This window comes from Lytechinus variegatus, chromosome 1 (genome assembly GCF_018143015.1).
Source record: "Lytechinus variegatus isolate NC3 chromosome 1, Lvar_3.0, whole genome shotgun sequence".
NCBI lineage: Eukaryota > Metazoa > Echinodermata > Echinoidea > Temnopleuroida > Toxopneustidae > Lytechinus > Lytechinus variegatus.
Window position 1 is genome coordinate 87,241,613 of NC_054740.1, and position 14,029 is coordinate 87,255,641.

A 14,029-nucleotide genomic window follows, 5' to 3' on the forward strand; every position below is an offset into this window, starting at 1 on the left:
TTTCAACAGGAAAAATTGATAAATGGTGTAATCCTGGAAGTTTTGTTTAAATAGAGAAGGAAATAAAAATGTACAAGGTACATGTAATGATAAATTACTACTTTTACCCTTGTGATGGCAGTATTACTGAATGAGTTGTTAATAAATTCTCTGTATTTGATTACTTTAAATAGGAAGGGCTATAAAATATTCAGCTCTTGCAGGTCCTTTTGTTGTAGGTTCCAGGTTGCATTAACAGGTGAAATAAACACTTAGCATTCCAAGACCCGCCTGAGGTCTATTGAGTGTAGAGTTCAAATTGTTGTGCACACACAGTAGAATCACTTTCATTTCGTTACTCTTTGAGAGAGGTTGTGTTCTGAGGAACAAGGAAGAAATGACCTTCAGTTTTTATTAATTTTGGAGGAGTTTCCCTCCCCACAATGGTGGTGAGTCTACATGTATTTGATATTTTATCAGTATATTTCAGCTAAAAAAAGGAAATAATAGATTCTTCAATTCTTCAAGTGAAAAATCTCATAATTTAGTTACAGAAAGTTACATGACACAAAGTGCAATTGGCATACAACTGGCTTTAAGAACTGGCATATGACAGATGTAATCACCTGAGTTACATACAAATGTATTACAAAACAAAGTATTCCCACAAAGTAATAATCTGCAAACTCAATCAAAATTATTGTTTCATCTCGCATGGACAATATCCAAGCAAATAATATATATTTTTCATAAGTTGTACTGTAATTCACAAATCTAAAATGATTAAATTGTTATATAATGTGTCTATCATTTCCTGAAATAATTCAATTGTATTGGAATATGCAGTGTATATTTCACTTTATTAATATTGCTACACAAGACAATGTACCGCAGTTTGAAAGTTGGCAGATGGCGGTTATAATCACCTGAGCAACACGAAGTGGCAGTACATGTACAAAGCTAAGTATTCACACAAAGTATTGATCAGCAAACTTTATAAAACGTATTGTGTCATCTTGTATGAACTATTTCTAAGAAGATTGTATATTTTTTATCAAGAAAAAAATTTTGCATGAAAATTGTAGGGTAAATTTATATCTATAGATGGATTAATTATGACCTAAAAAGTGCTGTCTTAATTATTTCCTCATAGTTTAGAATTTGAATTGTATGGGACTATTTATATCGTACTTCAAGAATTTTAAGACAAACTTACAACAGTCTTGTAATTGACATGATTACATGAAAAATTGCCTTAGTTTATACACAAAATGGCATTACAAAACATAAGTATTCACACATAATAATCAGCAAACTTTATGAAATATATTGTATCATCTCATATGCTATTACCAAGCAGATTATCTTTTTTCTATCAAGAACAACATTTTAGATGAAAACTTGTAGGTACAGTGCAATTCATAGATATAAAATGGGTCAACTATGACCTAATAATGGTCTGTCTTGATCATTTCCTTAAAGAATTTTGATTTTATGGGATAGCACACATTTTCTCTGTGGTGGAAGGGGGGGGGGGTGGAATTTTCAGTTAGTCATGATTCTTGTACATGCGCATCAAATTGATAGAAAATTTGCAAGCAAAGGTTCAGGTACGGATGGAATGTAAATTGTATATTGCGATTTGAGTTTTTCTATCCAATGAAAGTCACACTCTGTGTCACATTGTACGTCTTTTAAGGTTCCGGTTTTGTGCATCAATCCCTTTCATGCGCCTCTTCCAGACTTGTTCCTCGCATTCTCCACCTGTTGGGCACACAGAAAATGTTGCATGCTGAATGGCCCCCATCCCCTCTGGGTCCATAGGAGGATTCCTTATGCCCATCACATTTCTCTTGATCCGTTCTCTCATGAATAGTAGATTCACAAGTCTCCTTGATACGTCCCTGTGGCAAGGGGCAAATGGAAGCATAGAGTCCATCACCTGCTTTGTCACTTGCATAGTTCTCTTGCCGTCAACTGTGACAAACTCCAGCCGCTTTGTGATTTCTTCCTTACTACGGACCTGGTTTGATCTGACATTACTCTGGCTGTGCAGACTCTTCAATTGATTCAATTCCATCTCCAAGCTGTTGATCTGTAAGGTTTTCCTTCTGTCATTCTCCTTTAACTCCACAATCTTGTCCCACAAAAAACCCACAACTGGGTCTTCAGCAATGCCAGAAAGGACTGCAGGGGGTACGGTGCTTCCTTTTAAGGTGGTGGTGGCGGCCGTTGAGATGCTGGTGGTGGCGGCTGTCGAGATGCTGGTGGTGGCGGTTGACGAGGTGCTGGTGATGGCGACCGTCGTGGTGCTGGTGATGGCGACCGTCGTGGAGCTGGTAGTGGCAGTCCTCAAGGTGGTAGTGGTCCTTGAGGTGGCGGTTGTCTGGGTGGTGGTGTCGGTGATCAAGGAGCTGGTAGGGGTGGTGGCCCTCTGGGTGGTGATATTTGTGGTTGGGGTACTGATCAAGGAAATGTTGCTGGTTCTCGAGGAGCTGGTCGGAGTGGTGGCCCTCTGTGTGGTGATGGTTGTTGTCGAGGTGGTGGTAGTGGTTGTGGGGCTGGTGGTGGTGATCGAGGAACAGTTGCTGCTGCTTCTCAAGCTGATGGGGGTGTTTTTTCTTGATGCTTGATGGTTCTCGAGGTGCTGATAGGAGTGGTGGAGGTTGACGAGGAGCAGTTGTATCTGGCAGTACTGGTAATGTTGGTTGATCTGGAGTTGATGCCGAAGTCCGAGGTGCTGGCATTGGTCCCATTTCTTCTACTTTCCCTCATCTCCTTCCAATCTCTGTAAGCCCAATGCTATGAGGTTTCAATTGATGTTTTGGTGTTGTACATCATAGTCCCTTCTTTGGAACTGACAGCAGGTCATGGGGCCTGGCTGGCGATCATGGTTGCTTTTTGTGCAAGGAGATAATGAGAGAAGTAGAACAATCAATTAAAGATGTTATATAAATTTTCAAACAAAGATATGTTAGTTATTAACACAATTAATCTCCCTTTGATCAATAAAAATATCTAAAGTATGTGTTTTTATATATCACTTTATTTGTAAATCTGCATATTAAAAGAATAGACTACATGCCCAAGACAATGAGAAAATTCAGGGCAATGACATTCAATACAGAAGAAAAAAAAATCTTAGAATACAATACAATAATCAACATATCACATATGTACGTGCCTCTGAGGGACCGCACCAAGCGTGACGCAAGCCAAGACCGGTCAAAAGCCAACCAAAGAGCCGCTGATGTTCTTAAAAAAGCGTTATGTATGGCGCCGTTCCTTATAGCACCAAGGCATGAAGCCTTGACAGTCGCTGCCATAGCAGACCATGTATAAAAAACAAATGTAAATACCAAATACCAGGAAATGCACCAAGGTTAGCAGAGAAAAGGAAAATGGAGTCCTTCTATGCACTTGAAACACGGATAGGGAGTTTGGTTTACCACATATTCAGATTTTTTGTAGTAAATGACAAAAAGATGACACAATGGCCAATTTTGATGTACATGTATTCTCTGAGAATTGTTTGAGATGGATGGGACTCCCAGAATCCTTCAGCAGCTGCTTTAGCCTTGTTGCATTGTCCGGCGAGATGTGACCTCTAGAGCCGATTTCCAAAGGAAGGAATACCACTGAATATCCATTGGTTTCTATATCTGTGACTAGGGGGGCGTACTTGTTTGATTTGAACTCGTGTGCATTGGATATATTCATTTCAAAAGGGACTGATAATTCGAGTATGAGGAGTTTCTTTGTGTTCTTCAAAAAAATGCAGACATCTGGTATGAGATTTGTTTGTGTGCATTCTAGTGGTATGGTAGATATTCCTTCTTTGTCCATCGCCCTTCCTTAAGATCTGTGTACATAATAACATCCACAAATGAGTTTATGCCTTCTTGAATAGATCCGGCCAAATACAATATAATTGTCCTGGCACCAAGTGTACCGCCCTTTTTCAAGTGATATACATGTAGGGCTTGCATGTAGCACATGATGTACTGTTTAGAACTCTATTTTGACATCTTTTACAATCAAGTAGCTTGTTAAATTCTATTGTAATTATCAGAGCAGATTCAACACATGAACACCATTCCACTAACCGTGAAATAAGTAAACTTTGTATTTTGGCAACAGTTTGAACTTATCAGAAAAAAAAACTTCGCAAAAAGTTTCCATCTTCATATCCATGAAATCAACATATATTTTCCATTTTCTGTGACATTGTTTTGATTTGTCACTTGTCACTTTTACACGTGTCACTCAGTTAACAATGCACGCACCCCGCAATTGAGAATACAGGAAAACATGACAGTGCGTTCTGGTGTGACATTCGATTGTCAATACGCTGCGACGGCCAGAAATGGCTTGCCACATATTTGCGTGTACTCAGCGATTGCTGACTGGTACTGTATGTGGTATACTGCACTCCTTATTGTTAATGAACTGCTATTAACATCTTTCCTATATGATAACTAACTGACAATCTTTCATTGTGATTTTACTTTTTATTAGCTTGCAGCTGCTGTTGAGAATTTAAAGCACATTTTCACTGTCCCAGAAAATGTCAAGAAAACAGAGATGTACATTCAAGAAGAAAGGCTGTTGCATGCTCATAAGGGGTAAGATCTTTCTATCTGACAACTTCTGCTTGTTGCTGTTTACAATTAGAATGTTGATATGTGTAATGAATTTGGAAGTGAAGATTGATGAAGAGAGAAGAAGATCATCAGATAAGTTCCATTTTCTAAAACTGCAATATACTTACATTTTTTTTTTAGATTGATGGAGCTAGAGAGTTCACGTGATGACCTTCTATATGAATTACACAAGCAACCATCAGACAATCCGACTGATAACCATGTAAGTTTATATCCAGATATTATACACATAAATCTGTTTCAGGTATTTTTTAAAGAGGTCAACTGGTAAAATTCATTGACCTTGATTAAAAAGAGCTGTTTTTGAATCAGTGGTTTGAAATCATGATTTATGCATATTTCATGTATTTCTCTTAAAGTTAGCATGGAAACAATTTCTCTACAGGATGTTAAATTCATGCTTGTGTCAGTGAGTTGAGTCCACTCTTATATTATTTGATTGAAATAAAGTGTAAACATATTAGTTCAAAATGTTTGGGTCACTAATGCTCAAACCATAGTTCAAATCATAGCAGCAAGCTTAAATTCAATGCCCTGCGACAATAGTAACTGTTCATTATTGAACATATCCTCCCAAAATCGAGTGTGATTAATACATGAAATCTACGTCTACCATGGATTCAAGCCACATATTATAAACCACCTTTGTTAATGCAGGCAATGTTATCATGCTGAATATTTCCCAACTCATGTCCCATTGATGAAGTACATTTAAAGTTTCATTTCTCTTAATACAAAATGCATTGTAATTGTTGATTGATTCTTTTTATAGATGTGAACATTTGATATATCCTATTTCTTTCCTCAACATGATTTTAGAAAAATTGTTCTTTTCTGATATTTCCTAATTTTATTTTCTTTGTTTAATTACAGTTACTGCAAAGGTATTTCTCAGAAGTGGAGAAGCTATCAGTAAGTTCAAGAGAATTTATCAAATTCATTATAAACTGTAAAAGATATGTTTTGATATTACTTGAATGTTAAATTAATGCTTGCCATTGTTTTCTTCTCAAACGTGATAAAGTTAAGTAAAAGATTCATGGTGAACCATTGATATGTGCCAATGCATTTTTTAAATACTATGATTGTTATTACATTGTTTGATGTAATCTTTACAGGGGCCGTTGCAGAAAGAGTTGCGTTTAAATGCAATTAAAAAAAATCAATCGCAAGTCCCAAATGCGTACTGTTGATTGGTTGAAAATCAAGTTACGCAGAACTTTTTGAGATACAATTGATTGCAACTCTTTCTGCAATGGGCCCCAGATTTGAGATTTTATTCATTTTCTGTAAAAAAAAATGCAACAAAATACAATAAAAGTAACAATACATAGTCAAATATCACAAGTACAATTTTAGTCGTGATAATACGTGAAATTTGAAGATATGATAAATAGGAATTGTGGTGATCTAAAGTGACTTTGGCTAATAAGTAAATTAAAACAACAGATTTTATGTAATTGTAATACCTTGATAACAATTCTTTCTTTCTCTTCCCATAGGATATGTTGTTTAAGCAGATTAGATTGGTCCTGCAGCGTGTTTTACTCATTGCCAGTAGACAGCCACAGCTGGTAGTCACATGCCTACGTATCATAGAAAGAGAAGAGAGGTGAGTGACCTTGTACATTCATACCAACACTTTGTCCCGATTTCACAAAGGTGGTTTTGAAAACCCACAGTTGATTCCATGGTTTATACAGATTTCCTGTATAAATTACACTTAATTTAGTGCGTATCGGGCGCATGTATAAAAAATGTCCAGTGCTGATGCACACCATGGTAAGATATGCTATTTCATTCATGAGTCCACTGTTTGAAGAGTGGACTCATTATTCAAAACGGTAGACTTATGAATAAAATAGCGTGGATAACCATGGCAACAGGCGTCAATTTGGCGCACTGCGACAATAGCGCGCATCAGCATTGGACACCATTTAATATACGTGGTAAAATAAGCGTAATTTATACAGAAAATCTGCGTAAACCATGGACTCAACCGTGGGTTTTCAAAACCACCTTTGTGAATTTGGGCTATTATGTTTGAGACATTAGCATTATTAGGTGCTCTTGATCACCTCCAAAATAGCTGTCAGAGCCCGTCCTATATGGATGTTCATACATGACCTAGCTATTTCATGTCCAGTCATGGTTATCTTCTTTAACTGTCATGCATTGCTGGTCTTTCAACTTGGCATCTTTGCCTTTATCTGAACCCATTCATGTGTGTAAATTTTGTTAGGGAGTTATATACAGTGGTCTTAAGATGCATTACTAAAAGCTGGCCCCATAAAATGCATGTTAATGCATGTTACTGTAATTTCTGATAATTCTGAAAATTTCTTGAGTATACATGTAAATCCATAATGTACATTACTGTAATGAAGAAATCTACATGATCTGATAAGAGAATATGTGAGGGCTCGAAATTGGAGGAATGTAATTGACAGAATGGCTGAAGTTGCAGTTAAAATATGAATTAATTTTATTCATCTCTAACAGTTAATGTTCTATTTTCATATTATTATTCATAACCATATTTAATCTTTGCAAAACTTGGAGCATTTCAATCTCTCTCACTCTTGGTATAAATCTTTATATGATTATTCTCTATGATATTGAACAGGATTGATAAAAAGATGTCAGATAGAGAGAAAATGGCCGGTTTTAAGGCACCAGGAAGGCCTAAGAACTGGCGAAAGAGATGCATTGATGAACTTCAGAAGGTAGTTAATATCAAGTAAGTTGAAGACTGTCTAGTGAATGCTTTCATTTGAAATCTGACACCCACTGTATCAGCTGGTAATTTCAAGAATTTTGTAAAATGATATTAGCAGCATTGTCACGTGAAGTGACTTTTTAAAAAATTTATTTACTGCTACTTGAGACACCAAATAGATAAATAAAGAAGTTGTATGAAGTTATTTGTTTAATGTGTAGGTCTTTTCTTCAATCTTTTCTTTGATTTGTAAATGAACATATATGGATATTGAAATGATCACAAATAAATAGAACTTAACTCAGGCAAAATAAAGAAGTCTGGGTGTGACACGCCCCACTCGGCCTCTAGCAGTCAGTCCCTGGCCTCCGCAGATCCTCCATTGGCCCTTGGTAGACGGTCCCTTGGCCTCCGCAGATGGCGATGTTCACAGATCGGACTTCGACGATTATGGACGAGATTGAGCCCCGAATATTGTCATGAATAGTGTATCCTGTCGATGGAGAACCGGGCGGCAGCTGGGCTCATAGTCTTGTCACCGACTTGGACTCCCTCATAACTTTAAATGCCTAAAGGGAGATCTACGGTCTATCTTAGCTGAAGGTGGTTCTCCCTGATAAACTGAAATCAACCCCCTAATATACCCTATCGTAACTAGGAAAGCGCTCCTAAAAATGTCTGGAACAGATGATCGCATGAAGCATATTAAGTGAAATATTCCTGTAACATCCCAGTCAACAAAAAGGAACTTCCTGTGCATCTGCACAATTGAATTAATTAAAGATTGATGTTTCCAACACTTGTATAAATATGGCATCCACCTGACTGGGATGTAATTAATATTCTTAACACATGTACAAACGGTAACCGGGGTTGAAATATTTACAACACATGAACTATCTTTAAGTCAGAACATGTGTCTAATCAAAAGAATTAAATTTATTTCATTTCTTCCCTGATAAGCATGTTTGGCATGTGATGTCAAATACTCCTGTGTAGTCAAGAATATGGTATGCTCTAATATTGCATAGACAAATCATGATGACCGAAATTTAATGTACCACTGAAATAGATATGTAGTTAATGATTAACTGTATTTTATGTCTTTTATAAAGCATAATTGTATAATATTAATTAAATTCTATTCAAATCAGGGTGTTGAATAAGGTTTTTTAAATTTTTTTAGAATGTTAGTCCTGAAAAGAAATCTTACAAAGTAAAGCATGGATGTCTTTCATAAATGATGTCAAATATTTCTGTCTCTCAGAATTGAAGCTAGCCAGCTTGAAGATCGTACAATGGAACGAATGTGGTTAGTACGCCATCTAGAGTTGATCAGGCAATACATGGTGGAGGATCTTCGTATTGTCAAAGTAAGTGTTTGAAGACAACAATTTTTGTGTCATTTTCAAACACCATGAAGATAATTTCAGGGACACAGTTGATACTGTACTTTATCAAGACAGTGTATAACTGGACTTTCTCAAGACAGTGTGTGTACGGGCACAAGATCACGAAGAGGAATATTTACCCCAAACTTGTTCATTTTTTTAGCATCCTTCTTCATTTTAAATTATGCATTTGTGAAGGGTGATCTATTTCACATGACTCCATTTTCAATTAATTCAGACTGGTGATGTGAAATGTGAAAGTTTTTCATGTATTTCAGGGCCAAAGTAAGTCACTGCAACCATTTGATTCTCCAGATATTTCTAAAAGTAACATAAAATGACCTTTGGATATGCTACTAGTGAGAGGGTGGGGGGGGGGGGGGGTAGAAGCCATATATGTAGGATAGAATAGATATTTGTTTAAGAGATATGTGGGCAAGTAAAAGACTTTTCGTCATTAAAACTTGTATATGTGCTGTTTTCAAATTTTTATTTGAAGCTTGTCATTCATCACTGTATCTATCAGAGTCTGCCATTTAAACTGGATTTGTTTATTTTATATACATTATACAATCATCTTTTCCATGAACTAACAGGACAATTTATTTTTCATATTTGTAGCACCTCTGTGTACCACTCTTTCCACCTGATTACAAGATATTTGAATTCTTCATTAAGACCTACATACAGCATGTCTCTCAACATGTAAGTGATCAAAACAGAGGTTTGTTTAAACTCGGTAGTGTATATTACATGTAGAAAATAAATATTAATTACATTTCAATGCAAACTTTTTAATTGAGCACTTAAAAATGGGTTTGTACAATTTGGATCTTAATGTTATTCTATGTGTAATGGTTATGGTTTGAATATATAGAAAAGAATTAGTTATATTTATTTGTTCCATATTTACACATATTTGTAATATTCTAATGGCCAGTGGCATTGAAAATAATTTAGATCAGAAAATCGTTGAAATAGTGAGTCCATTTACAGTTGTTTTCTTCACCTAATCGTAGGCTTTTATACGGTCATAGTTTAAAAGAAAACTTCCTCGTGCATACATGATATTGTGAACTGATTAGCATGATAGACAATCAATGGTTCAACTTTATAGAAAGAAGCCAATTTTAGAGCAATTTTTTGAATGCGAGACAAATTTTTCGCAGCTTTTAAATCATGTAAACAAACTATAGTCTTACCCCTATTCCCATTTTAGCTCTCTTTTTTTTTAATACAATACAAAGATTTATATAGCTTTATTTTCAGAGATGATAAATTGATATTTTCTTGTAATCTTCAGCTTCAAGACCTAATAGGTTCTGGACTGGAACACAATGAGATCATTCAGATGCTAACATGGATTACAGAATTCAAGTAAGTCAACATCACATCAAGTTTTACAAAAAATATGTCCTGTATACCATTTGCACTCTGACTTGACTGGTTTGACTCAATTTGAAGCCTAAAACAACTTGAATCGACCTCAAATTATATGACTTGTTACAATCCTATGATATCAAAAAGATATTAGTAGTATTATCAAATGAAGTATACATTGTAATGTCATACAATTTGTGTTTTGCAGAGGTCTGATGCAGCTAGGTAATCTTGATCTTGGTATTGATATCAAGAAGATAACATATTATGAAGTATGAATTGTAATGTTATATGATTTGTGTTTTACACTGGCCCAATGCTGCTAGGTCATCCTAATCTTAGTACTGATATGAAGGATATATCACACTATGAGGTATAATGTTATATGATGTACATGTATGTGTAAGCGCCGTGGTGTAGCGGTTCTGACTCTCGCCTTGTAATCAGAGGGTCATGTGTTCGAATCCCACCATGGCCTAGTGCCCTTTGGCAAGGCATCAATCCACACTTTGCCACTCTCACCCAGGTGCTAATTTGGTACTGGAAGGAAATAACCGCCAATGTGGTTGGTTTAGCAAGTTTGCGCCTAACAGGCTGCTTGGAATGCTATGATTCCAGTGACCGGGTAATAATGATTGTGAAGCGCTTTGAACAGTCGTAGATTGATAAAGCGCTATATAAATGCCAATTATTATTATGTGTTTTACAGAGGTCCAATGCTCATAGGTCATCCTGACCTTGGTATTAATATCAGGAAAATATTATACTATGAATTGTAATGTTATATGATTTGTGCTTTACAGAGGTCCAATGCTGCTAGGTCATCCTGATCTTGGTATTGATATCAAGAAAGAACCTGATGCACTCTCAGATCAGATGGTAGAAGACCTTCAACAAGAGTAAGTCAATATTTCTGTCACATTCATCTCCTCATGCAATAGCCCTTCCCAGTTACTATGACTTCACAATCGTGCAAGTGTTGCACAAGTTAGTTGAATAATTTCAGAGTTATGGCTCTTGTTCATCAGTGTTAGGTTTATCTTCTTATGGCAAGCGGGAAAATAAACATTGATTGATTGTCTGTGAAAATAATGTGTACATATGATATCCTGCAAGTTTCTAGCCGAGATTACAAGGTTTAGAAATAAAAATTGGACATGCAATATATTCTGTGGCATCTGGCGTATTTGAATTTGAAACATCTTATATTCTGTCACTTCAAATTAAGTGGCACCTAAGTTGCATTTTAAGAGATATTTACTTCATGACATTCATGACATGATAAAAATAATATATTTATATGTATAGAATTGTTGGTGATACATTTAAAAGAATATTTTCAAAATTTACTTTCACGTGTGTTTTTTTCTCTACAGGTACATGAAGACTCTACACACTAATATTCAAAAATGGATGTCAAATGCTATGGAAACAGACACTAAGGTATGATATTTGTGTAATGTGGTTTGGGGGGTGAATCATGTTTTCATTCATTGAACTCAAATGAAAATAGGCAGAATTTATTGAGCGAAATGGAAGATTAGAAATTCATCACAGAAAAAAAATGACACAAACTTGGACTCTGAAATTAAATTTCATCCAGATGAAATCGTTCTTGTCATATTTGAATCATTTCTGTCATAACAAACATTGTCAGAGGGTTAGATGACAATATCCATCTTTTGTATTATGTATTAATGTTGACAGTTCTTTTACTCTGTCTTTGTTTATTCCATGCGATGAAGATTGTGTGGGTGGTTAGAGTAGAGAGCTTGATTGACATACAATTACTTGTGCCCTGATAGAAATCTCGCTCACAGAGCTTGCACAGGTAATTCAGCAAACTGACTTGACTTTTGAAAACTAATCATATCTCTTTTATTTTGATTTCAATAGAAGTATGTAGAAACTTCATTGAATTTGTACTGTGGCTTTATCAAGATTCAACATAGGTCTTGGGTTGATTTAGTACATGATCCCCGTTGACAGCCGATAGTTTATGTACCAGACCCTGTAAATGTGTTTCAAAGGGCCGATGTTGGAGTAAGAGATAGGTCACTGTTGAATATCTGTATTTATACTTCATAGGATTGGAACGGTGATATGGAACCTGATGCCGATGGAGAGGGTTATTTCAGGACCCAGCTAGCAGTTATCATCTTCCAAATGATTGAACAAAATGTGAGTTCCATCTCGATGTGATAAAATATTGTAAAATTGATAGAAAATTAAAAATGCTGTGAAATTGTAAGGTCCTCATTTTGAAATGTTGCAGTGTTGGTTTTATTTTTGACGGTTTCATTGCTTATGATTTTGGATTTTGTGGACAAAATGCCATACATGGTGCGTGGCGCTATGGACCTAAAGATGGTTTATTGTTTGGTTATGAGTAACATGCAAGCCATAAGCGTTGCTCTTTACCTGAAATAAACATGGCACAAAATAACGATGCAGAGATAGAGAAAGTACATCACTTTATAAATCACTTTATTATCATCTCCTTCATATCTCAGTTCAGTTTTAAGTTCACTCCAATAGTCTTCAGCCTTCACAAAAACCAAGTCCACATAATGCATACAACTACAAGGTTAAAGAATCAACTGCCAGGTTGCATGGTACATGTATGTCTACTGTCTTACTATCAAGGGTCCTTTCCAGGTCACACCCTAAAAACCAACCAAAAAAGTTTGTCCTATTCATTAAACACCTGGCCTGGTGCAGGCATACAATACAGGCTGACCTGTATTGTCTATAACTTTCTATCTTTTACTTCAGGCTCTATGCCCAAGAGTTATGCTCGCACCTGTTAGTATTTTACATAACTTTCATTCACGCTCAATGCCCAAAGGCAAGAGTTATGCTTGCACCTGTATTTCGTATCACTACATACCACATATTTGTAGATAAAAGATCCAAAATTTCAATACCTCTTAATTGACATTACAGGTTTCTTGACATGAGAATGATGAATTGACTATTGGATGCTCTCGCTTTTCTCTCTTTCCTCCCTGACATACATGTAGCTCCAAGTATCCAATCAGATTAGCAAGGATCTAACAACCAAAGTTGTTCTACTGTGTGTGGAAGAGCTTCAGCTATTCATTGATACATACAGAGGTCAGTTTGAAGAGAAATATTCAAACTTCTGAAGTTCTGAGTAGCATTTTTACAGAGGGTGGAATGTGATGCAAATTTGTACCTGAATTCCTGATTTGCATGTGATATACAACATATCACTGATTTTTTAGGGGCTCATTATGAAAGGAATTGGATGTAGTCATACAAAATCAACCACAAGTTTCAGACTTACACTTCTAATTGGTTGCAAGTCAAACTGCATTCGATTTTTCCTGATAATTTGTCCCTTGTTTAATGACTTGATTGTGTGTGTGTGTGTGTGTGTGTGTGTGTGTATGTGTGTGTGTGTGGGGGGGAGGTTGCTAGATGGAAAGTTATGTTTTAGGAAAGAATAGTAATACTCTTGGTGTATATACACTCTGATGCTTTTTTGCCTTTCATTTTAGCTTTTCATATACATGTAGTCGATTAGCAAATAAGGAGATTAAAGGAAAGTTGGTGCCTGAATGAATGTTAACTTATTAGCTGACTGCATCATCATGTATGATATTAGTGAGCATTCAGTTTTGGTGGAAGATGATCAATCAAGTCATGTTTACCATGGAACAACCGACTATGAGAGACTGAGGCTTTTGATCTTGTATAGAGTTAGTGTTGTTTCCATGTGTCTCATGCTTCTTCTTTTGTTCTCACTCAGATGCCATCAGAGATTATAAGACCAATCACATGGCAGATAGGAGCCAACCAAGATTCTTCTTCCAATACATGGTAAGCTGGTATGGTGGTTCAGTGGTAGGGTGCCCATCTCATGAATGGGA

At 36.1% G+C, this 14,029-nt stretch overlaps 1 protein-coding gene across 3 annotated transcripts in view; it reads left to right on the forward strand.

Moving 5' to 3' along the window:
- LOC121426648 (exocyst complex component 3-like) overlaps window positions 1-14,029 on the forward strand; it is a 42,644-nt gene that overhangs the window by 14,841 nt on the left and 13,774 nt on the right. For 2 of the 3 annotated variants that reach the window (XM_041623021.1, XM_041623027.1), the window contains exons 4-16: window positions 4,498-4,604; window positions 4,764-4,845; window positions 5,517-5,555; window positions 6,146-6,255; window positions 7,270-7,383; window positions 8,630-8,735; window positions 9,375-9,458; window positions 10,057-10,130; window positions 10,937-11,032; window positions 11,510-11,576; window positions 12,222-12,314; window positions 13,157-13,250; window positions 13,909-13,979. In XM_041623021.1, the coding sequence (XP_041478955.1) occupies window positions 4,498-4,604; window positions 4,764-4,845; window positions 5,517-5,555; window positions 6,146-6,255; window positions 7,270-7,383; window positions 8,630-8,735; window positions 9,375-9,458; window positions 10,057-10,130; window positions 10,937-11,032; window positions 11,510-11,576; window positions 12,222-12,314; window positions 13,157-13,250; window positions 13,909-13,979 (1,137 nt within the window). Of the gene's footprint in view, window positions 1-326; window positions 429-4,497; window positions 4,605-4,763; window positions 4,846-5,516; window positions 5,556-6,145; window positions 6,256-7,269; window positions 7,384-8,629; window positions 8,736-9,374; window positions 9,459-10,056; window positions 10,131-10,936; window positions 11,033-11,509; window positions 11,577-12,221; window positions 12,315-13,156; window positions 13,251-13,908; window positions 13,980-14,029 lie in introns of those variants that run through there. The other variant, XM_041623035.1, reaches the window with a different exon arrangement.